At 39.9% G+C, this 24,186-nt stretch overlaps 1 protein-coding gene across 2 annotated transcripts in view; it reads left to right on the top strand.

The window, feature by feature from the left end:
* The window catches only part of LOC149153855 (uncharacterized), a 79,318-nt gene that overhangs the window by 4,658 nt on the left and 50,474 nt on the right, over positions 1-24,186 (top strand). The window contains exon 2 of one of the 2 annotated variants that reach the window (XM_089438159.1): positions 11,844-11,944. The exons of the other annotated variant lie outside the window; for it this stretch is intronic. Within the exon in view, the coding sequence (XP_089294285.1) occupies positions 11,844-11,913 (70 nt within the window). The 3' untranslated portion in view covers positions 11,914-11,944. The remainder of the gene's footprint in view (positions 1-11,843; positions 11,945-24,186) is intronic. 2 annotated transcript variants of the gene reach the window in all.

Genomic DNA, 24,186 nt, shown 5'->3' with positions numbered 1-24,186 from the left:
TGCACATGGCCAACCTATTTCTTGCAAACATAGGTACACACATGAGCACAAGCATGTTAGTGGAGAGACTTGAACCTTGGTGGGGTTAATAATAATACCTTGCTTTCATTGACTTGACAAGTTACCATTGATACCTTTGCCACCTTTGAAAGAATCTTGAATTTAAATAATTATTAGGCACCATTAATGGCCTTGGAGTGGAGGTGCTAGTCTCTTCCCAAGTCCAATTGAGGTTGGAAAGATGGAAGCTTTTAAAGAATACTATCTTTCTTGTAATTGTAAACCTTGGTGAATCTTTACAACTCTTCAAATATCTTGGCAAAAGTTTTGATTGTACTATTTAATTCTAAAATTTATAAGGTTTCTAGATAAGAAAACTTTGGGTTTTTTTTCAAGTAATAGTTTATGTCCTATAAAAAGTATTGGTGGATATTCTTTTGAGTTGATAAATATTTTTCCCAAGATTGGAAATATTAGCCAAATGACAAATATCATCCCCAAAAAATTTCTTTGGTTGGCAATCAAACAAAATATTATGACTCTTTTTTTTTTCCAAGGAAAAATCGCAATTTTATTTAGAATTAAATGAACAAAATTACATATAGTAGATGCTCAAAGCATATGCATAATAACGGATCTTGTTGACCAAGATCAATAAGAAACTCATCAGAGAGTTACCCTATTCTACTCTTTCTTACCTTTTTTTTCCACTTTTCGCCAACCACTAGAGTTGGGTGTGGATGATACAATGGTCTTTTGAGACTCGTTTATATTTGACAAGATTTCTTTGTTTGAGTCCGAGCCATTTGGTGTATGAGTTTGTTTGGTACCAATTGCTTCTTTGTCGGAGGTAGTCATCACAATCTGCTGTTGTTGTTTAGTAGGTATTGGAACTATTGTTGAGTTGAGTTCTGACATGTTCTTCTGTGTGGTGTCTTGGGAATTCTGAGCTTTGTTGTTTGTGGTATTTTCTGTGGTTTCTTCTTCTTCTGTTTCAGCTGTGTGTGTGTCAGAAAACTGCCACCCTTTTGGCCTTTGTGGTTGTCTCTCTTTTTTTTTTTTGTGGGCACGGACTTTGAAGATGACTAGCTTGAAGACATGTACGGCATTTGAACGCTGTATTCTCATAGTTAAGGAGCTGGGACCACTGCTGATTGTTGTGATATAACAAAATGCAGTATGGTAATCCTTTACTAAGGCCTACCTCCACACAAATTCTGGCAAAGGTGAAGATATCCTTAGTGAGGCGATCTGCATCTACTTTTAAAAATTCCCAAGGGCATTCCCAATGCCTGCTAGTACGTTATGGTGCCAAAAATGCAAAGGTAGGTTATGTATTCTTATCCACATTGGCATTTTGGAAACCACCATGGTATTTGCATCGAATTCTAGAAACTGTGGAGTCATGAAGAGACCCGCATTACCCTAAAACCATGGTCCCTCATGTAAAGCATATTCCTTATCTTTTACCATGTCGAACTTGACAATGAAGAAACCTTTTGAGCATAAATGGATGTCACAGTTTTTTATCCATGTGGAAAAAATCCATTGTTGTAGGGCTTCTGATTTGGGCCAGAACCCATTGAATCTGCATATCACAGCTCTAGAAAGAAATTCATCATGGATCTCATTTACCTCAGGCAAAGTAATTGTCAAAGCTGGCACCTGGGTCATCTACTCCACAATGTAGGGACCGAGAGTAGTGGGTTGTTAATCTGATTGTTTTTGAGGCTCCATCTTCCCTTTGACTGCATCTTTGAAAGTAGCTGGTCCTTTAGAGCTTGTCCTAGGACATCCTCCTAGAAGTCTTGTATTAAGGAAGATGGTTGAGTCGCGTCCAATGTTATAATCCTGTAGCTTGTATTCCTCTTGCAATACTTTCCTTGCATAAATCAGGAGTTGAAGACTAGCTGGTATACCCATCTTTTCTTGAATCATTTGTTTGAGAGTTTTTATCCCCTCCCAACACCCGATCTTTAAACAAACAAATTTCCCTTCAAGTGATCTGATAAAGAGATGGATCGACGCTCCTTCAGGTGGATCTGACATGGGATCTTCAAGATCCAGCTTTGAATTGTTCACTGTTGGATAACGTTCTCGGCCAACCTTTGTTGCTTGCTGAGGATCGAGGACATTGTCTACTCTGTCTCGTGGCTCCCACAGGCAAATGCTATGTGCATCCCTAAGGCAATGCAACTCCCACTGCTGTGAACAATTTGCATTCCTAGGACGTTGTGTGCATATTGCTTCCCCAGGACTGAGATCCCAGAATTGATGTAGAGAAAAAAGAACAGATCGATTTGCAGAGCCCCTGCATTGATCTGGTAATGCCGTAGTTGGGGGATTAGAGTCTGAATTTGGAGTAAAAACTTTAGATCTGGCATGAGTGTTGATGTTGGAATTCCTTCTCTGTTGAAAATCATGAGATCCGTTGTGCCATGTTGTGATCGATGCATTTATCGTGCTTAAGATCGCCTAATGGGGATCTCCCACGATCTCTGGTCTAGATCGACTAGATTTGCACCTAGTGAGAGCACTATGGTGCTCTGTGGGAATAAAAATCGTTGCTTGAGTCATTTGGAAACTTATCGTCTGATTCGTCACATCCTGTTGTTTTGTAGCTACTACGGATTTGGGTTCCTCATGATCTGGTGTTGCGATGATGGGAAAGAAGGTGGCCGCAACTAAAACATCGGGCTTCGGCAATCCAAGTACTCTACAAAAATATGCTTCTCCATGAGCTCCGTAGATTGACATTCTCTGGTCCCCTCAACGTATGTAGACAAGTATTTGTGGGACTCGATGTTTCGACAAAATTCCTCGGCGATCTTATAGTCTTTGCCTTGAATTAGAAGTCGTTCCTTTGCGATCAGCGGTGGGAGAGGGGTGCGGTCTTCGCAAACATGATACTTCATAGAGTAAATGCCTTGCCATGTATCAAGAACTGGACTAGTGGTAGGGCCTTGCCTCACAACAACGAGGAGAAAATAGCTGCAAACCTGTGAAACCCTCGCTTCCTTCACCATTCTCAGGTTGTCTTGTCTCAGCCTTATGACTCTTTTTATTCCAAAAAGAATTGAAATTCAGGGAAAGATTTTTAAGTAATATTTTAAACATATTAATAGAAATGTAAAGCTCTTTTAAGAAAATTTTAAAAAATTGCGTTGCTTGAGATTTTTAGAAGTAAATTATGTTAAGTTTTTAAAACATCCACTGTTTCAAGTAGATGTACCCATCATTAGTGACAAATAAAGTTGTAGTAATGATAGAGCAAGTGTTGATGATAAACTATAAAGGAGAAAACCTATTGGATAGCCATTAGTAAAAGAAATAAATTAATAAATAACTCTTGTGAATTAAGATTAAATTATCCAAAAAAATTAATTAAGGAATCTATGTTCTTGATTATAGCCATTGAGATTAAAGGGCAATAAAGTAAAAGGCCTTACCTAACATGTGAGAAAATTAAATATGAAAATATGGATAAAGGTTTGCAATCAAAAGAATTTTTTTTTGTTTTGAAATGATTGTAATTTGAAGGAAATTGAGAAAAGATGAAAGGTAAATTAAAGTGAGATTAGGCCAAAAGGGGTTGACCTCAAGTAAAAAAAGAAACATAATAAAAATGTTCAAAGAATTAGAAATTTGAGGAGTAAAGAAAATGATGAAGATGAAATGAATATTAAAAATGATAGTTACAAAGGAAATTAAAGTTTAGTGACATTTAAAAATAAAAGCAAGAAAAGGATCTAAAAGTTGACTTGAAGTAAAAAACATAGGAAATAAATGACCATATTCAAAGAACAAGGAATACAATAAAGTAGAGGAGGAAGATTAAATTAAGAAATAGGTTCAAATAAATTCAACAAAGTGAGTTAAAAGATGAAAAGAAGAATTATTTTGTAATATTATTGCAATAACCTTGGAATCCAAGAGAGTAATAAAATGGTAATAACGATGAAAAGTTTTGAGGACAAAAGGGATGGGGAAAAGTATGTTATGAAATAAGACTAATTAGTTAAGATTAGGAAAAGTCTAATAAAGAATCCAATAAAGAAAGAAAGAGATTGAATTAATCAGAGGAAAAGGCTTGATATTGATCCATATGCATGGGTAACCTTAGGAGGAAATTTTTCTCCCATGATGCAGTTTTCCAACCAGCAGTCCCTACAATGATCCACATATAGTTGGCCTTAGATACCTCTCACCCATTCTTTGGTCGATACATTCATTTATTGTTAAAATTTGGGTACTAGAGGACAAGTGGTAACCTAAGGCTTTGATCTTTGGCCTAGGGAAAGGTGTCCAAATGTATTTGTACTTTTCTCCTAATGTGACTTTATAAGTGGTAAAGTTACATTCTAATTTAAAGGTGACTTTATAAGTGGTAAAGTTACATTCTAATTTAAAGGTGACTTTATTAAAGTCAATGAAAAATTAAAAAGTGAAAGAGTGACTATGGAAATAAAAGGCTAAGTAGGTCTTTGTTTAAGTGGGTGAGTTAAAAAATAGAAAGCGAGAATTAAATGCACATTTATTCTCATCCCTAGATCTAAATGAATCTCAACTATTAGATCTTAGGGTAACCCAAAAAGTCATTTAGAGAATAAAAGGAGAAGAGAAGAGGAAAAGATCAATTCATTCTTTCATGAGCATTTGAGAGAAAAAGAAGAGAGAGCAAGGAGAAAATTTCTGAGTAGTGAGGAAGTGAAGGAGAGTAGTAAGAATACATTTCAGCAAATCTGGACAACAACATTTATTGGCATGCATCCCAAGGCAAAATCGTACAGCAGGAGAAAGGCACAAAAATCGAGGAAGAGGGACAACATAGAAATCGAGGAAGAGTGATAGCAACAAGGGCACGAATTTTGAGGCAGATTTGGGCACGAACTTCGAGGCATCCATACTATTGAAATCTGTATGATCCATACAACAATTTCTAGGCATGTTTTTCGAGGCTGGTCGTACGACATTTAATGTTGTTTTATTGCTGGAAAAATTTCCGTTTTGGTTGTTTGTTGATTAGCACGATTTTTGAGGCGGAGTTCAAGCACGAAAATCGAAATAAGTTGTAATTTTTGGTTGCTGAAATTTTTACTGTGTATTTCAGTTTCTTTGTAAAAGCATTTTCAGAAATAAAGAAGAGCTCTCAAACTCGTTTTCCCCAAGAGTTATAGGGGGTTTTTCCAGGGTCACATTGACCAAAAATCACTGTGTTATTTTCTGTGTGTGGCTGTCATAATTTTGCTGTGTTTTATTTCTGCAATTTTAACAGTTGTGAAATCTTTAAATTTGTGTTTTCAAAAAATATTGTCATTTCCGAATTTTAGAATTTTTATCATTCTTGGATTTAAAACTAAATGCATGGAGTGATAAGGAAAACTGATAACCGGAGTGGGGGTTGAAAATTCTTCATGGTATCGGAGCTTAGTTGGCTGAAAAGTGTAGTTTGGGACAACAAAGTGAAAATTACAGCAAGTTGATTTTTACATAGAAAACATAAACCTTTACCACAGACTTGAAAATTTTAGTTTGGTAAGACAGTGAAACATGTCTTTGGGTTTGAGAGTTCAAGACAGGTTGGATGGGCATAACAACTACAGTGCATCGAAGGAGAGAATCCAAAGCATATTTGAGGAAGCAGAAGTCTGGGGCATTATGGTAAATACTACACAGAGCCTAGTAGTAGTACCTGCTGACTCTGTACAGTTGGCAGAGTTTAACAAAAAGAATGCTAAGGCAAAAAGATTGATTTTGGAAGGAATCAAAGATCATGTCATTCCTCATGTGAGAGGAAAGACTTATGCACATAAGATGTGGACAACCTTGACCAGTCTTTACCAGAGTTCAAATGAAAACAGAAAAATGGTCCTAAAGGAGAAACTAAAGGCCATTAAAATGGCTAAGAATGACAGTGCTACAACATACCTCACAAAGATCACTTCAGTAAGAGATGAGTTGGTAGCCGTAGGTGAGATCAATGCACCCAATGAGTTGGTGAGGATTGCTTTGAATGGTCTTCTCAAGGCTTGGGAGAATTTTGTGGATGACATTGTTGCACGGGAAAACCTTCCTGATTGGGAGAGGTTGTGGGATGATTGCATTCAGAATGGGATCAGAAAGAACCATCTCGGGGCAACCAAACAGGTGGAGGAGGATGACAAAGAGGCAAGCTTCCAATAGTGGAGGCAAAGGCAAAGGTAAAGGCGAGGAGCAGAACAAGGAGAAGGACTATTCACAAGACAAATGTTGGAATTGTCAAAAGTTGGGACATTATGTTGTTGTGTGTCCAGAGAAGAAGAACAAGAAAGGGAAAGACAAACCCATGGCAGCTTCTGTAGAGATAACGAGCTTCTCAGAGAGCTTTCATTGGGAGTTTGGGTTCATAGCTTGTGAGGCCACTAGTGCAGGATCACCTGCCATATAGGTTCAGAGGGAGTGTGCATTTCCCGCTACTAGTTGAACATCTTCTAGCATTTGGTACGTTGACAATGGCGCTTCACATGATGGGAGTCAGAGAGTACTTCTCAGAGCTTTTAGAGGGTGATACTGATATGGAGGTAGTACTCGGTGATGACAGCATTGTTAGAGAAGTCGGTGTGGGAACATTGACATTTGGTAAGGGACCCAAACCTCACTTGAAAGTGTCATATGTTCTATATGTACCTGGAATGAAGAAGACCCTGATATCCGTCTCAGCACTTGAGGATAGAGGGTATGATGTGTTGTTCAGGAGAGGGCAGGTGCTTATATATCCTAGGGGAACTCCAGCTTCCTTAGCTAGAGAGATTGGTGTGCGCCATGACAAGGTGTACAAGTTCTCATTCCAACCGTTGATGGCATTGAGTAGTAGCACCCGAGACAGGACCGACAACAGATCTAGCAGTTCAGAGTTGTGTGAGATTTGGCACTGCAGGATGGGGCACATGTATCATGGGGCCTTGAGTACATTGCGGGAGATCATCACCGGTGTGCCAGATTTCAGTTCTAATCACCTTGATGTATGCAGAGGATGTGCTATGGGGAAGTTTGCCAGATCCCCTTTTCCCAACAGTGACAGTAGAGTGACTGGGATCCTTGACTTGATTCATACCGATGTGAGTGGTCGGATGTCTCATGTATCCTTGAGTGGCTGTGAGTATTATGTTTTATTCATTGATGACCACTCCAGGAAGACTTGGATTTATTTCTTGAAGATGAAGAGTGAGGTCTTCAAGAGTTCAAAGCTCTTGTGGAGACCCAGACAGGTAGGAAGATCAAGGTCCTCAGGTCGGACATTGGAGGGGAGTATACCCTTGGTGAGTTTGTTGATTTTTGTGCTGAGGCAGGCATTAGGAGGGAGTTCACAGTTCCTTACAATCCCCAGCAGAATGGGGTTGCTAAGAGGAAGAACAGATCCATTATAGGGGTTGCCAAAGCCATGCTTCATGATGAGGGGTTACCTCTATTTTTGTGGGCAATGGCTTGCAACACTGCTGTGTACTTGCAAAACAGGAGTCCACAGCGTGCCTTGGGGAATGTGACTCCCGTGGAGGCTTTTCCTGGGAAGAAGCCTAATGTTGGGCACTTTCGTATCTTTGGGTACCTTACATATTCCTATGTCCCCAAGGAGAATAGGACCAAGCTAGAGCCCACTGCAGACAAGGGCATCTTTGTGGGTTATAGCGAGAGCTCGAAAGCTTATCAGATTTATATTCTTGCACAGAGGAAAGTGGTTGTCAGGGGCGATGTGAAGCTCGAGGAGGAGAGAGCTTTCAGGAGGTCACGGGAGTTAGAGTATCCAGAGTCACCAGACCCTCAAGAGCAGCTGAGTCAGTCACAGGGATCCAGTGGTCAGGGATTAGGAGGTACATCGATTACATTGTCAGGTCCATCAGTGAGCAGTGGCTCTTAGAGTCAGGTGGGTGGTTCTTCGGGCAACATGCAGGGTAGTTCACAGGGTAGTCCACTCATGGACAGTTTGCACAATATTTCAGCATCTACAGGCACAGATTCAAGCATGAGGTCAGTTGGTAGGCCTTCAGGAGTTCGGGCTTATGATGATGATGAGGATTCTTTCACTCCAGTGGGCGAAGTATGCTCAGGGAAGAGGAAGCCCAAGTGGCTTCAAGATACTTTGCGCGAGGCCACATCAGTTGTTGGGCCAAAGAGACAGGTTAGAGAGAGTAAACCACCTGAGCGGTTCTGTAGTTACATGGCATTGGTACCAAGTATTGTTGACTCTGAGCCTTCTAGTTATGAGGAGGCAGCGAGCCAACAGGTATGGAGAGAGGCCATTATGGAGCCAGGAGGAGTATTCTTCTATTATGAAGAACGATGTTTGGGAGGCAGTGCTGAGGCCTGAAGGTAAATTAGTTGTTACTTCCCAATGACTCTGCAAGATAAGGCATGCTACAGATGGCAACATCGAGAAGTTCAAGGCTCGATTTGAGTGGGTATTGAAGTAATTGACCTAAGTGAAGAGCATGTTATCTAAAAGTTAACAACTGTTTTAGACTTCAACACAATGTCATTTTCATATGATGAATTTACTTTTAGATGTTCATTCCATAATTTCAATTGTCAATGATGAATTTAATTTAGATGTACCTTGCATAATGCCAAATGATGAATTTAGATAGAACATTGCATAATGTCAAATGATGGATTCAAATTTACTTTGAGATGTACATTGCAGAAATGAGAATTCATAATAGTCTAATACGAAATGATGAATTTCAATTTAGATCTACATTTCATAATTATTAAGATTTACTATTTAGTTTTTTTTTTTTTGAACCACTGTGGTTCATGGTCACTGAGTGGCTGCTACATCCACGGGTAATAATCTGGGCAGATCCACCCGAAGGGATCTACCCGTCGGCTTATCTGGTCGGGCCTAACCCCAAGGGCGTCGAGGAGATTTGACCTTGTGACCTCCCAATTGACAAGGTACTTAGCAACGAGAACTCAACCAATTGAGCTATCCCTTGGGGCTAAGATTTACTATTTAGTTATTGACATATTGTTGGGATTTTATTTTATTTATTTTTATATATTACTTTTTTAATAATTTAATAATTTTTATGACTTTGACGTGCTCTCATTTCCCTGAAATTTGCTCAAATTTTGGGGCTACTTATATATGCCCCCCTTGTGCGTATCCTCGCTCCTATACTTCCACCCTAGAAACTCGGTGGAACATTGAATTATATAAAGAAGGGACAAGATTAAGGGGAGAGAAAATTCTTGATTTTTTTGACCAAAAATTTATTATTGTTCATTTAAACCATTTTATTATAATTTAATTTTTATGTGCTAGATGGTTCTCCCTGGTGTAGTTAGGATCCCTTGAGGGATGATGTGATGCTTTTCCAACACTTCACAAGGGGCGTCCAATGACAATCACATTTGATGATGATGATGCAAAGCACTTGTTGGAGGATGTTGGGGCACCTTTAAGGAGTGTTAACCTTGATGAGGACTTGGCACAAATGATGAGACCCTCCACCATTGTCAAGACCTTGGATGCTGACTTTCCAGGCTAGGATTTTGCCTTGGGCCTTGGTGTACCCTTGAGATGATAGGATTCCCCTAGGCTGGCCTTGTACCTTCTTGACGGATGTTGCTCTTCTATTGATGATGATGATGACTTTGGATCCTTTTGGAGGGGATTTTGCACTTGCTACCATGATGATGTCATTCCCCATCTTGCATTTGATGCTGATGGCTTTTGGAGGATGACATTGGGCTTGAGAGGGCTTTTTTTGGTAACAAGGCACCACTTTTAGATGAGGCATGACTTATGGTATGAGGCAAACCCCTTGAGTCATCAATTACACTTTTTCATGAAGATACATGATTGATGAAGATGACATCACTCTTTGGAGGTGATTTTTCTCACACATGTGGGCTAATTGAGTCTATTTTTAATGTAATTTCATTATAGAGGTTATCTTTGGGGGTTGGCTTGATGACCTATCAACTTTGTATCAAGGAATATGTGTTTTTAGGGGATTTTAGCCTAAATTAGAGGTTGAATTGATTGGTTGCCCTTATAAATATAGGGATCGATTCACCTCTTGGATTCATGGACAAAACTTGAGATCATTCTTCTTCTATCTTATGTACTATGGAGTCTTGGTTGAGTGACTTTTCTTGGGTAGAATTGTGATGTGATGTGATCTCTTTTTATGGATGCTTATGGTGGATCTTGGATGATGCATGGTGGAGTAAGTTAGTTTATTTGTTTCATCTTGGTATTATGTTTTATTGGATGAATGTTCATGTGCTAAGTTAGTTTATTTGGTATTTACTTCATTGTCCTTGTTAAACTAAACCTTTCTTGCAATATGTGAGGAATAGAGATAGTTTTCTTTTTCCCTTAATCACTTTGAAAATTTGAGAGCCTTGAACTCAAACCCTAGGTTAAGTTAGTTTATCTTCCCTAGCTTGTTTGGATTTTGTATCACTCCTAGGGAACCCTATAATTGTTTGATTCCTAGACTTCATATACCGTAGATAGAGAAGGCACTATCCATCTCTTGTGGCATTCACCTTTTTCAATAAAAACGTTTTTTCTCTTTGAATTGTGGTGGATTAGGGTTAATTTATAGCAAAATCTAATATTTTCAGGATCTAATGACTTATTGATCCATGTCCTAGGGTTAGACATTGTTGAAAAATTTGTTGGATAATTTAAATTGTTATTTTACATGCATTTTCAATCATTTTTTAGGGCTGGCGTCAAGGTTTTATTTGTTTTTATATGCCATACTAAACATCAAAAAGTTGTAACTTAATTCCTAGTTTACTTCTTAATTTAAATTTTAGCCTTCATTTTGCATTGTTTATTCAAATTTTATGGGTTAGACTTGCTGCTGTCATAAACTATTGTATTGTTGCAATTTGCCTATCTAAAACCTTGTTTTATGATAGGTTCAAGTATTTCCTTGTTTGGTGTGTTTGGGAAACCTATTTGAGGCTTTATGGGTCAACCATAGCCTTTTGATTGAGCTTCTATAGGTCAACCATAGCCTTTAGATCGAGCCATAGCTACCTTGGACCTAAATCTGGAAATTACCCTTTCATCCACCTCAAACTCTAACTTGTTATACCTGTATTCAGTGGATTTTCATTGTAGCATTCTTAGGGAGCACTTAGCTTAAGTCGCTTGGGTTACTTGATCTGTAAGCCCCACCAGGGAGGCCTACATTGTGTTAGATTGTGCCCGTCACTTAAATGAGGGGAGTAGTTATTGAGGTGACATTGGTGACATTCCCAAGTGTTGCACATTGTCTGGGTTGTTTAGTGAGGTTTTGCGCTAGGTACTAGATTCTGTTGTAACAAGGCCTATTGAGAGAGATGATGGATCATAGCTTTCTAGGATTGACTCAATTTGTACCCATCTTCTGGTTAAAATTATTGGGGTGTTTTTCAACTTCTAACGCTTCTTGAATGATATGGGAGATCTGAAAGGGTGCTAATGCAATAATTTTAATCTGGTCAAAGCATATGAGGTGTTTAGATTAATTTTCTCTCTTTCTTTGTTTATTGGCTTCTAACCTTATCATCTTAGACATTTCCTATATCCTAATTTTATAACATTCTTTTACCCATCCCTTTTTTCCTCAGAACTTTTCATCTTTATCATCATTTTATTACTATCTTGGATTCAAAGGTTATTGTTATACTGTTACAATATAATTCTTCTTTTCTTCTTTTAACTCCTTATGTTGAATTTATTTTAACCCATTTCTTAATTTAACCTTCCTCCTCTTTTATCTTGATCCTGTATTTTGATGCTCTCTTTTTTCCATGTGATATTATTTCACAATCTTGACATCTTGTGTTGTATTGATTAGCCAAGTGGGCAATTCATCAGCGGCCTTTCTGTTCCTGAGTCAGTTGCCACTTGCTTCACCAACTGTTTGACATGTATTGCTGCTGCTACGGGATGGAAGAGGTGCAGACATCTCAAGACTATGGCTGCTTTCAATGTTTGAGTTGCTTCTTTTGAGTAACAAGCCGTGGAAGGTCACATGATTCAGATGTATGTTTTTGAGTCCATCAAACACTACATATCTGCTGATAATAACAGTGGTTGTCTCTGACTCCAACAGTCTACATGCCTTAGAAGCCTCACTATAACCAATCAGAATGTGCACCTTTTGCTTTTAATGTCTTTACTTGCATCTCTCTTCATGTGGTACATGAACATAGGCTACACTGCCAAACATCTTCAAGTGACCAATATTTGGCCTTTTGCCACTCCAAGCCTCTGCTGGTAGTAGGTACAGAGTTCTTTTTAAGCTTTTGTGGGGCATCTATTTAGGTTATACAGCTGTATGTTCAACTTCTGCCCAGAGTTCATTTTTCAGATTTGCCTCCTCCATCATACAATTTGTCATTGCCACAATGGTAAGGTTCTTCCTTTCATCTACCCCATTTTGCTGAGTATAAGGAACCGTGAAATGGCTTTTGATTCTGAGTGCTGCAAAAATTCATGAAATCAACTGATTTGTTCTGTTCACCATTGTTAGAGCTTAGTTTGTCCACTCTGCTTTTCAACCATGGTTGAGATTCTGAGAATGTCTTGGATAAGGTAAACTTCTCTGTTTTATTTAAGGAATATACCCATTTTTTAAAGATAAATCATCAGTAAGGGTGAGATTGTAACTCGAACCATTCGCTGGAGGTGCCTTCAGTGCCTCACAAATGTCAGAATGGACTAACTCCAATGGTTATATTACTCTCCATGCTGAATCTTTTGTAAAGGTATCTTTATGCTGTTTGCCCATTTCACAAGCTTCACAAATTCTGCATTCTGCTCAGACTTGAGGAAGGATCCGAGATCTTCTCTGACTTGAGGAAGGCTCCATGATCTTCTCTGACTTGAGGAAGGCTGAATGCTAAGTTCATATTTTTCAGAGTGACAAGTCACTGGACATTAGTGTGCCCAAGTCTTTGATGCCACAACTTACTGATAGAGTTATCTTCAGCTGAACAGGATTGAGTAGTAGAGCCATAATTCTGTATATTCCTCCCTCTTGTATACCTTCAGTGACAATTCTGTTCTGGTGCCTTGTATCTCTGATTCTGGCTGTCATTATCAAATTCAACTTTCAAGATTTGCCTAATTATTTGGCTTAGATAGAGTAGGCTCTTTTTCAGCTTCATTAGATACAAAACATCATGGAATTTGTTCATGGGCATCGTCCCCTTGACCCTCATTTTCATTGAGTGTGAAACCATTCATGCTAATATGTTGTGTATTTACTATTTAGACACTAGAAGCACAAGAATCAAAGTACCATTCCTCTAATGGAACTATTTTATCAGTTACCATGAATAGAAAGTTCTCATCAAGAGTACAATTCACTCGTGCAAAATTTTCTCTATGTTGTCCTTCCTTCTGATCATGTTATTTCTTTCTGCACACACAAGCAATATGGCCAGACTTACCACAATAGAAGCAGTTGACTTTTTATTTGGAATGTTTCTCTTAGGCTCTTGTTTTGGGAGTTGAGCTTATATTTCTGCTGCTCATTTGACAACCCAGGCTTTGTTCTTATTGAACTTGCTTCTCTATTTTGCTGCAAATGCTATCTAAGTCGGCTGATCTTCTCTACCATAGGACTGTTATTCATGATGTAATAATATCCTACTCAGTGCTTCAAACCTGATCATTTGTAGTTTGCTAGCACTGGTCAATCCAGTGATAAACATCTGATTAAATGAAGGCAACCTTTGATGGTTACTCTGACACCTCCATCAACTGCAGTTAGCTGATCCTCTAAGTCTGATCTTTGCAAGGAAACTCATGTTTGAATCACCCCTCAATGTTTCCAGGCTGTAAAACTGAGTTCTTATACACATTTACCTGCCATCATCACCACTTATAAATTTTTTTTTTTTCAAATTGTCCCTGGTTTCTTCGGAGGTTTTAGTTTCTGTTACATGTGGCAGAGTGCTATAAGACATCAACATTCTGATCAACAGCAGTACGTTTTGATTTTTTTCATCAAAAAATCTTTGCAAGCTTAGATCAGTAGGATTACTTAGGAATTGTACAACTGACCAGAGTTACAATAGTTTTGTTTTAATAAAAAACAGTGACTTAACCACTCCAATGGTATGCCTTTTTTTTTGGAAATGAATTTAACATACAATAATATGCCTTTTTTTTTGGAAATGAATTTAACATACAATAATATTGAAGTTATTAAAGTAAACATTATGGAAAAGCAAATTCCTTCTTCCAAAAAAATATATAACATGCCTGTTCTTCAGAGGGTGATTTCCTTCTGTTAAAATTGGCAACTAGGGCCAAACTCCATGTGAGTCTACTTATTTATGGTAGCTGATATTTTTCTTGGATTCCACTCGTCGAGAGGTGTAGGATTGATCTAAAGATCATCCGATTCCGACATGTATTCATGGAGATATGGATTTATTTGTGTTATGGGACAATTCGTCAAGGTTGGCCAGCAACCAAATTGCCCCCATCTATCCTCAACATTTTACTATAAAAAGAGGTGGCTTGCAAGTCATTTGACACACACCTCTTGTGATCTCTTCCTCTCCACTTGTCTTTGGGTTTTGGTGGGAGGAGAGATCTTAAGATGATACGCTGCCCCAAGTGGAGAAACTTAATGCTGTCATGGAGAAGGCTCTACGCTGTCATGGAGAAGCCTAACGCTGTCATAGGAGATGACCTTAACGCAGTCATAAAGGAGGCTTTCATAGCACAATCCATGTGCCCTAAACGCAGACCCTAAGACGCTGCCATTATATGTCCTAAACGCAGTCATCTAGACGCAGAGTTAGGAGGGTCATATTATGCCCTAGCCGCAGAGAATAGGAGGGCTAATGACTGTATAAAGGAGGACTAAAGACAGGCCCTAACGCTGTCATAGAAGTGAACCTAAACGCTATCATGGAGATAGCCCTATCACAGTCATAGAAGAAGGCTTAACGCAGGCATGAATAAAGGCACCCATATGCAGTTCTAAGGAGAGGTCTACTCACTGTTACAAGAGACTCTCAAACGCAGCAAGAGGAAGACCCAGATCCGCACCACAGGTTAGTCTCATGGTAGAAGGACGCAAGGAGGTATGTGCTTGTATCATTCTCGGCACACCTGTAAATTAAAGACGTAGTCAAGATAGTCTTCAGATGGACGGAGCAGAAAAGAGGCACTGTATTAATATGAATGACGTAGTCACAATTTCTATGATATCAATCTCAGCGTTTCTGTGTATAGAGCTTTATCTCACAGTATATGGATCTGCCTCCTTGCTATATTAATATGTATATCAGTGATATCACAACAGGTCTCGGTATATATACATATGTGTATCTGTGCTCCTTCATGGTTTGTGTGCAATGAGAGGAAATAGTATCACATGCATTGGTGATGTTTTGAAGTCACTCTCTTCAGCGTTGCTATGTGCTAGGCCGCAGGCCATAGCACCATAGCTAAGACTACCTTGGGGCTGCTGTCTTAGGATTGTTTGGAGTTTGTTTAGATCAACCATTCAGCACAGTGTTGGGTGCAGCTTGGATGGATGCAGCATGGACAATGAATGCATTGACTGTTGGGTGCAGCATGGTGACAATGAATGCTACACACTGTTGGATGCAGCATGGTTAGTGCAACATACTGTTGGACGTAGCATGGTTAATGCAGCACACTGTTGGGTGCAGCATAGTGATCATGAATAGTGCAGCATGAATGGTGCAACATGGTGCAGCATAGTGTAATGAAGTGCAGCATGATGGGTGCAGCACATTGATGATTGTATGCAGTATGGTGAGTGCAGCATAGTGTAATGAAGTGCAGCTCAGTGATGGGAGCAACACAGTGATGATAACAACTTAGTGATGGGTGCAGTATAGTGATGGGTGCAACACTCACTATGATGGAATCACCTTGGAGAATTAGTTGAAGCAGGAAGCCTTCACCTGAGTTCAGATCAACTACCTCATGTTTTATCTTCTTAGTGAAGATCTCTGCTCTTATTTTGTCAAGTCAAAATGTTGACTTCTGATGTATATGTACTATCTCTCTCTCTGCGGAACTATTGAAGAACCTAAGAAGAATTGATCAAGGGTTTCCCCACATTGGGGTTTGTCCCTGGCTGGCGCCACATTTTGTGTCCTCTTGTCTTGGCTTGTTTTCTACGACTTATGTTTATGTTCTATCTGAATTTTACTATTATGCTAAATGTGATTGCTAATCTGGAATATATTGAGCTAATATGAAAAATTGAAGTAAATTTGCTCTTAGCATAGAACATACCTAAAATTAACACCTTCCCTGCTTGCCACCACATAACTCGGGGAAAAGGTGATTTCCTCTACTGGTTGATGTATTTCGCACAATCCATTTGACCTCTTCCTTTCTTGGCTCCTTGGTGGCATCTTGCTAAGGCATATAATCCCAAGCAATTCTAGCGGCTTCTCTAGGCATATATCTATAGACAAAGTTACAAACCATGGTGGCTTCTTGTTCTCAGGTGGTGCAAATTGACATCTTTACTAAATTGTAACTCTAGCAATTCTATCGTTTGCCATGGGTGATTGTTCTTCACTCGATTTGTGTCCCACTCCCTTGTTTGTATTTTGATGGTATGTCTTTTAACAAGAGTATCAGGTAAGATAATCAGAGGCTAGGATCTCAACATGCTTCGATAGAACATATGAAATTCAAAGAGTCTTCAACACAAGTGGAATATACTTGAGTTTGAACACAAGGAACAAAGCCAATTATCTTCTAATCGACTAGAATAACATTTGCACATAATAAGGACTTGGAGTAACAACTCCCTTCATGCTAGCTAATGAAACAAATTCAGAAAATTACCTAGAAAATATCCTCCAAATTGGCTAACAGAAATGACCACCTATCCTATGGCTAGGACTAAGTGAAATGGGGTTTTAACATTTTGGCCTATGACCTTGAAACTTTTCACCTTTTTTTAATCAAATTTTATGAAGAATTACTTACATGGAAAAAACGTTTCTCTCTTTAAGGGTTGAAGGCCCTATTACCCACCATTTTGTGGGGGATATCCCTAGGAGATTTTTTTTTCCAAGATGGTCCTCAGTTGGCAGCCAGTAGCCAACAGTCACTGCAGCCCCTTGCAATGACCAACTAGCTCATTGTGCCATTTCTCCACCACCTGAGCCAACCATGTTGTCCCTCACCCATCTGCCATGGTCGTATGTTTGAAGATGGGCCTCCCGAACCTGAACGTATGCCTTGTCATTTGGTAATTGAGTATTGTAGTTTGCTTATTATGGACACTTCTGGGCATGGATTAATGGGGGGATTCAGCGAAATGAATGGGCTAGGTTTGTGGTCTTGCCCCCTAGACCCCTTTTGGATATTAACCTTGGATTATAGTCTCGTGGGATCTCTTTTATTGACCACTTGGCTTTAGGGATGGTATTTCATGGGAAACCCTGATTTTGGTTGCGTGGTCCCGCTCTCTCATCCGCATATATTACCCTTTTTCCACTCATTATTACCCCATTCATCATTTCTCCCACTTGGGTCCACATTCCTCCACTGGGTCCACACAGGTCTAGTTCTCCCCTTTCCCTTGCCCACACTTTGGGCCAGGCCTGGAATAATGCCACAGAGGTTGATGCAGCGAAAAAAAGTAAAAGCATAATTGGCCACATTCAACAGGAAAATGTACCATAAAATGTAAAAGATGGTTGCGACAAATACATTTAGCACGTGGGAAAAAGCCAATACATGAGCTCTACCCCATCATCATGGCCATCACCTTGGTTCCTACAAGTTCCATGAGCCTCCTTCATCATACATGAACCCATGACTATCCCAACCCTTGGTGGGCAATGAACCGCCTTACCTTAAAAGGGGTATCCACTGCTACATCTCAGACATCATGCTCTTACCCCTTGAGCCCCGAGCAGTTAATTAAAGAAAAATCATGAAAAGGCAAAGGGCATATAAAGAAGGGTGGAAAAATCAAGGCCGAGGCATTTCATGTACCACGATTTCTCCCTCCTATACATTATATACCCAAATGTGGGCTTCCATTTTATTAGCTAACCTTGTGCCCAACATGTAGCCTAGGAATGCCCCTTCTCATCCCCAACTTCATTCACCTCTCTATCACATACACCACCTTTAAAGGATGTACCTTGAACCTATTGTCCCCTTTAGATAGGATACTTGTTTAACCCCATTTGGAGCTTGGAGACATTAGCACATGCCAAAGCCCATTATGGAAGGGCAGACCATTTTGAAATCCCCACCCGTGGTCCATGGATGGTAAGCTCTTTTACTCAATTTATCTAATGACTTGTTGTATTGGAAGGCTAGGGGACGCATTGGATCTTATGCAAGCTTGTAGATGGTCTCCATCTTGGGTTTGGTCTCTCTATACGAGGTTCTAACTCTCCAAAGGGCTACATTGACACATGTGGGGTGTGCGTTGAGAGTCATGGGCCTCCACAACAGTAGAAAACACTCCATGGATCCTTAAGGATGTTCAAAGATTACTCGAGATTCACTTGTTGGACGAGGAAGATGCACCTGGTTCACCTTTGCCCAACCAACCCCACATATGTACCATGCACTTGGCCGCTGACCTATGACTTGTATGATGATGTGGCATAACCTACATGATCATCTGTATAGCCCTTACAGATGATCTACGGGCATCTTCGACTCATTTGGAGACCCATGAGGTTATTGTTGTGCCCACACACCCACTGGGAGCACCACAGGTTTATTGTTTGGAGAACAAGGGGCCAACCCCTTGTCCATCACTTTTTAGGGTCCTATTCTTCATTATGGCACCTATGGACCCCATCATGCCTCTTGGAGGGCCCTACAACATGTATTATTTATCATTTGACCTGTTAAGAGGCTTATTATTTCATTTGTGAGCTAGTTTGGTGGGCTTGTCACCAAAAGTGAGGTTATTAGCACATTATTTTATTTTTGGGGTTTATGTAGGCCTAGGAGACTAATTATAACTCCTCATTAGTGTATACATGGGACTCCTTCCCATGCACCTCAAAGCCTTGGGGCTGCTCAATATAAAACCTCCTCCTGAATGAAGCCATTCAGAAATGCGGCGTTCACATCCATCTGGTGGATCTTCCAACCCATGTCTGCTACAATCGATATAATGGAGCGAATAGATGTATACTGAGCTACGGGAGTGAAGGTCTCCTCATAGTCAATTCCCTCTACCTGTGAGAACCCTCTCGCCACAAATCAAGCCTTGAACTTCTCAATGCTGCCATCTGTAGCATGCTTTATCTTGTAGAGCCATCTGGAAGTAACTACTGATTTACCGTCAGCGCTCGGCACTACCTCCCAAGCATCGTTCTTCATAATAGAAGAATACTCGTCCATCATGGCCTCTCTCCAAACCTATTGGCTAGCTGCCTTCTCATAACTAGAAGGCTCGGAGTCAACAATGCTTGTTACCAATGCCATGTAACTACAGAACCGCTCAGGTGGTTTACTCTCTCTAACCTGTCTCTTTGGGCCAGCAACTGATGTGGCCTCGCATAAGGTATCTTGAAGCCACTCGGGTTTCCTCTTCCCTGAGCATACTTCTCCCACCAACGTGAAAGAATCCTCATCATCATCAGAAGCCTAAACTCCTGAAGGCCTGCTAATTGACCTCATGCCTGAATCTGTGCCTGTAGATGCTGAAGTACCATGCGAACTGTCCATTAGTGGACTACCCTGTGAACTGCTCTGTGGACTGCCCTGCATGCTACCCGAAGAACCACCCACCTGACTCTGAGAGCCACTGCTCATTGATGGACCTGACACTATAATCAATGTACGTCCTGATCCCTGACCACTGGATCCCTGTGACTGACTCAGCTACTCTTGAGGGTTTGGTGACTCTGGATGCTCTAACTCCCGTGACCCCTTGAAAGCTCTCTCCTTCTCGAACTTCACATCCCGCCTGACAACCACTTTCCTCTGTGCAGGAATACAAATCCGATAAGCTTTCGAGGTCTTTCTATAAACCACAAAGATGCCCTTGTCTGCAGTGGGCTCTAGCTTGGTCCTGTTCTCCTTGGGGACATAGGAATATGTAAGGCACCCAAAGATACGAAAGTGCCCAACATTAGGCTTCTTCCCAGAAAAAGCCTCCTCCGGAGTCACATTCCCCAGGGCACGATGTGGACTCCTATTCTGCAAGTACACAATAATGTTGCAAGCCTCTACCCACAAAAATAAAGGTAACCCCTGATCATGAAGCATGGCTTTGGCAACCCTTACAATGGATTTGTTCTTCCTCTCTGCAACCCCATTTTGCTAGGGGTTGTAAGGAACTGTGAACTCCCTCCTAATGCCTGCCTCAGCACAAAAGTCAACAACCTCGCCAAGGGTATACTCCCCTCCATTGTCCGACATGAGGACCTTGATCTTCCTACCAGTCTGGGTCTCCACAAGAGCTTTGAACTCTTGAAATGGCTTGAAGACCTCTCTCTTGGTCTTCAAGAAATAAATCCAGGGCTTCCTGGAGTGGTCATCAATGAATAAAACATAGTACTCATAGCCACTCAAGGATACATGAGACATTCGACCACTAACATCGGTATGAATCAAGTCAAGGATCTCGGTCGCTCTGCTGTCACTGCTGGGAAAAGGGGATCTGACAAACTTCCCCATAACACATCCTTTGCATACATCGAGGTGATCAGAACTGAAATCTGGGACACCAGTGGTGATCTCCCGCAATGTACTCAAGGCCCCATGATACATGTGCCCCATCCTGCGGAGCCAAATCTCACACAACTCTGAATTGCTAGATCTGTTTAGTCTGTCTCGGGTGCTGCTACTCAATGTCATCAGGGGTTGGAATGAGAACTTGTACACCTTGGGATGGCGCACACTAATCACTTTAGCTGAAGAAGCTAGAGTTCCCTTAGGATATGTAAGCACCTGCCCTCTGCTGAACAACACATCATACCCTCTGTCCTCAAGTGCTGAGACAGATATTAGGTTCTTCTTCATTCGAGGCACATATAGAACATTTGACACTTTCAAGGGAGGTTTGGGTTCCCTATCAAATGTCAATGTCCCCACACTGACTGCTCTAACCATGCTGTCATCACCAAGTACTACCTCCATATCAGTATCATCCTTTGAAATCTCTGAGACGTACTCTTTGACTCTTGTCATGTGGCGGGAAGCGCCACTGTCAACATACCAATTGCTAGAAGATGCTCTGCTAGTAGCGGGGAATGCACACTCCCTCTAAACCTGTATGGTAGGCGATCCTGCACTAGTGGCTTCACAAGATATGAATGCAAAGTCCCGATCAAAGCTCTCTGAGAAGCTCTCTATCTTTGCAAACGCTGCCATGGGTTTGTCTCTCCCTTTCTTGTTCTTCTTCTCCGGACACACAACATCATAGTGTCCCAACTTTTGACAATTCCAACATTTGACTTTGGAATAGTCCTTCTACTTGTTCTGCTGCTTGGGTTTACCTTTGCCTTTGCCTCCACTATTGGAAGCTTTGCTCTGCCCTTCTTGCCTCTTGCTAACAATGCCACATTGTCATCTTCCTCCACCTGTTTGGTTGCCCCAAGATGGTTCTTTCTGATCTCATTCTGAATGCAATCATCCCACAACCTCTCCCAATCGGGAAGGTTTTCCTGTGAAACAATGCCATCCACAAAATTCTCACAAGTCTTTGGGAAGACCATTCAAAACAATCCTCACCAACTCAGTGGGTGCAATAATCTCACCTACGACTGCCAACTCATCTTTCTCGGAAGTGATCTTTGTGAGGTATGCTGTAGCACTGTCAGTCTTAGCCATTTTAATGGCCTTCAGTTTCTCCTTCAGGACCATTTTTCTGTTTTCATTTGAGCTCTGGTAAAGACTGGTCAAGGCTGTCCACATCTGATGTGGATAAGTCTTTCCTCTCACATGTGGAATGACATGATCTTTGATTCCTTCTAGAATCAATCTTTTTGCCTTAGCGTTATTTTTGTTGAACTTTGCCAACAGTACGGTGTCAACATGTACTACTACTGGGTTTTGTGTGGTATTTACTATAATGCCCTAGACTTCTGCTTCCTCAAAGATGCTTTGGATTCTCTCCTTCCATGCACTGTAGTTGTTCTGCCCATCTAACTTGTCTTCCGCTCTCAAACCCAAAGAGATGTTTCGCTGTCCTACCAAACTGAAATTTTCAAATTTGTGGTAAAGGTTTCTATTTTTTGTGTAAAAATCAGCTTGCTGTAATTTTCACTTTGTTGTCTGAAACTGCGCTTTTTAGCCAACGATGCTCTCATACCATGAAGAATTTTCACCTCCCACTCCGGCTATCCGTTTTCCTTATCACTCCATGCATTTAGTTTTAAATCCAAGCAGGATAAAAATTCTAAAATCTGGAAATGACAATATTTTTTGAAAACACAAATTTAGAGATTTCACATCTATTGAAATTGCAGAAATAAAACACAGCAAAATTATGACAGCAACACACAGAAAATAACATAGTGATTTTTGGTTAATGTGACCTTGGAAAAACCCCCTACAACTCTTGGGGAAAACGAGTTTGAGAGCTCTTCTTTATTTCTAAAAATGCTTGGGGAAAACGAGTTTGAGAGCTCTTCTTTATTTCTAAAAATGCTTTTACAGAGAAATTGAAATACACAGTGAAAATTCCAGCAACCACAAATTACAATTTATCTCGATTTCCGTGCTTGAACTCCACCTCGAAAATCGTTCTAATCAGCAAACAACCAAAACAATTTTTTTTTTCCAGCAATAAAACAACATTAAATGCTGTACGACTTGCCTCGAAAATTGTGCCCTTGCTGCTGTTCCTCTTCTTCGATTTTTGTGCATTTCTCCTGCTTTACGGTTTGCCTTGGGATGCGTGCCAATAAATGCTGCTACCCAGATTTGCTGAAATGCCTTCTTGCTGCTCTCTTTCACTTCCTCACTGCGTAGAAATTTTCTCCTTGCTCTCTCTTCTCTTTCTCTCAAATGCTCATGAAATAATGAATTGATCTTTTTCTCTTCTCTTCTCCTTTTACTCTCTAAATGACCTTTTGGGTTACCCTAAGATCTAATGGCTGAGATTCATTTAGATCTAGGGATGAGAATAAATGTGCATTTAATTCTCACTTTCTATTTTTTAACTCACCCACTTAAATAAAGACCCACTTAGCCTTTTATTTCCATAGTCACTTTTTCACTTTCTAATTCTTCATTGACTTTAATAAATTCACCTTTAAATTAGAATGTAACTTTACCACTTATAAAGTCACTTTTAAATTAGAATGTAATTTTACCACTTATAAAGTCACTTTTAAATTAAATTGACTTTACCACTTATAAAGTCACTTTAGGAGAAAAGTACAAATAAATTTGGACACTTTTCCCTAGGCCAAAGATCAAAGCCTTAGGGAACCACTTGTCCTCTGGTACCCAAATTTTAACATTGGTGAAAGTTCGTAAATAATGGGGAGCCTTAGCTGAGGTGACAGTGGGCTAAGTCTCCATTTGTTGCCCTTTGGTGTAGCATTTGACCCTTTTAGGAATCCCCTTTAGGCCCCATGCTAGTTTGAGTAGCAACAAGACCAATTACTTCCACTTACACATCAAAACAATTTGGAACAACCAATTTGTGATGAACTTGTGAACAACTTACTGTTGCATGTGAGGTGTATGCAAAAAGCAATATATCGAACGAATAATATCTGATTAATTAGATATTTCTAGAAATACTCGTGATGTTAAAAATAATCATTGGACGATCATGAATATGAAATGATATGATTTATGGCTAATGAGTTGACTTATGATATGTTAAATAATAAACTATTGTTATATGTAAATATTAGTTTATATGTATTATTCTATGTTGCATGAGTTTCTGGAACGTGGGAACGTTGGGAACTTGGGTACAGGTGTCTGGAACGACTAGAGGTTTCCCCAAAATCTACAGGTTTCCCCAAAATCTACAGGAAACCACTAATCAGGAGCAATACTATTATATAATAAAAAAATTAAAAATATGATTTTTATTTTTTTAAATTATATAATTTATATAGTAATCAAAATTAATATTGAATCAAAATATTCAAATATTAAAATCAATTTAAATATATAAATAATAAATATATAATCTCTCTTATATATAAATATATTCTCTGGGTGCCTCTCTCCCC

This window comes from Pinus tabuliformis, chromosome 9, assembly GCF_031772625.1.
Source record: "Pinus tabuliformis cultivar Carrire ecotype Pingquan chromosome 9, CPIR1, whole genome shotgun sequence".
Taxonomy (NCBI): domain Eukaryota; kingdom Viridiplantae; phylum Streptophyta; class Pinopsida; order Pinales; family Pinaceae; genus Pinus; species Pinus tabuliformis.
Note: the sequence above shows the minus strand (reverse complement) of the source record. Positions and strands in the feature narration are given on the sequence as shown.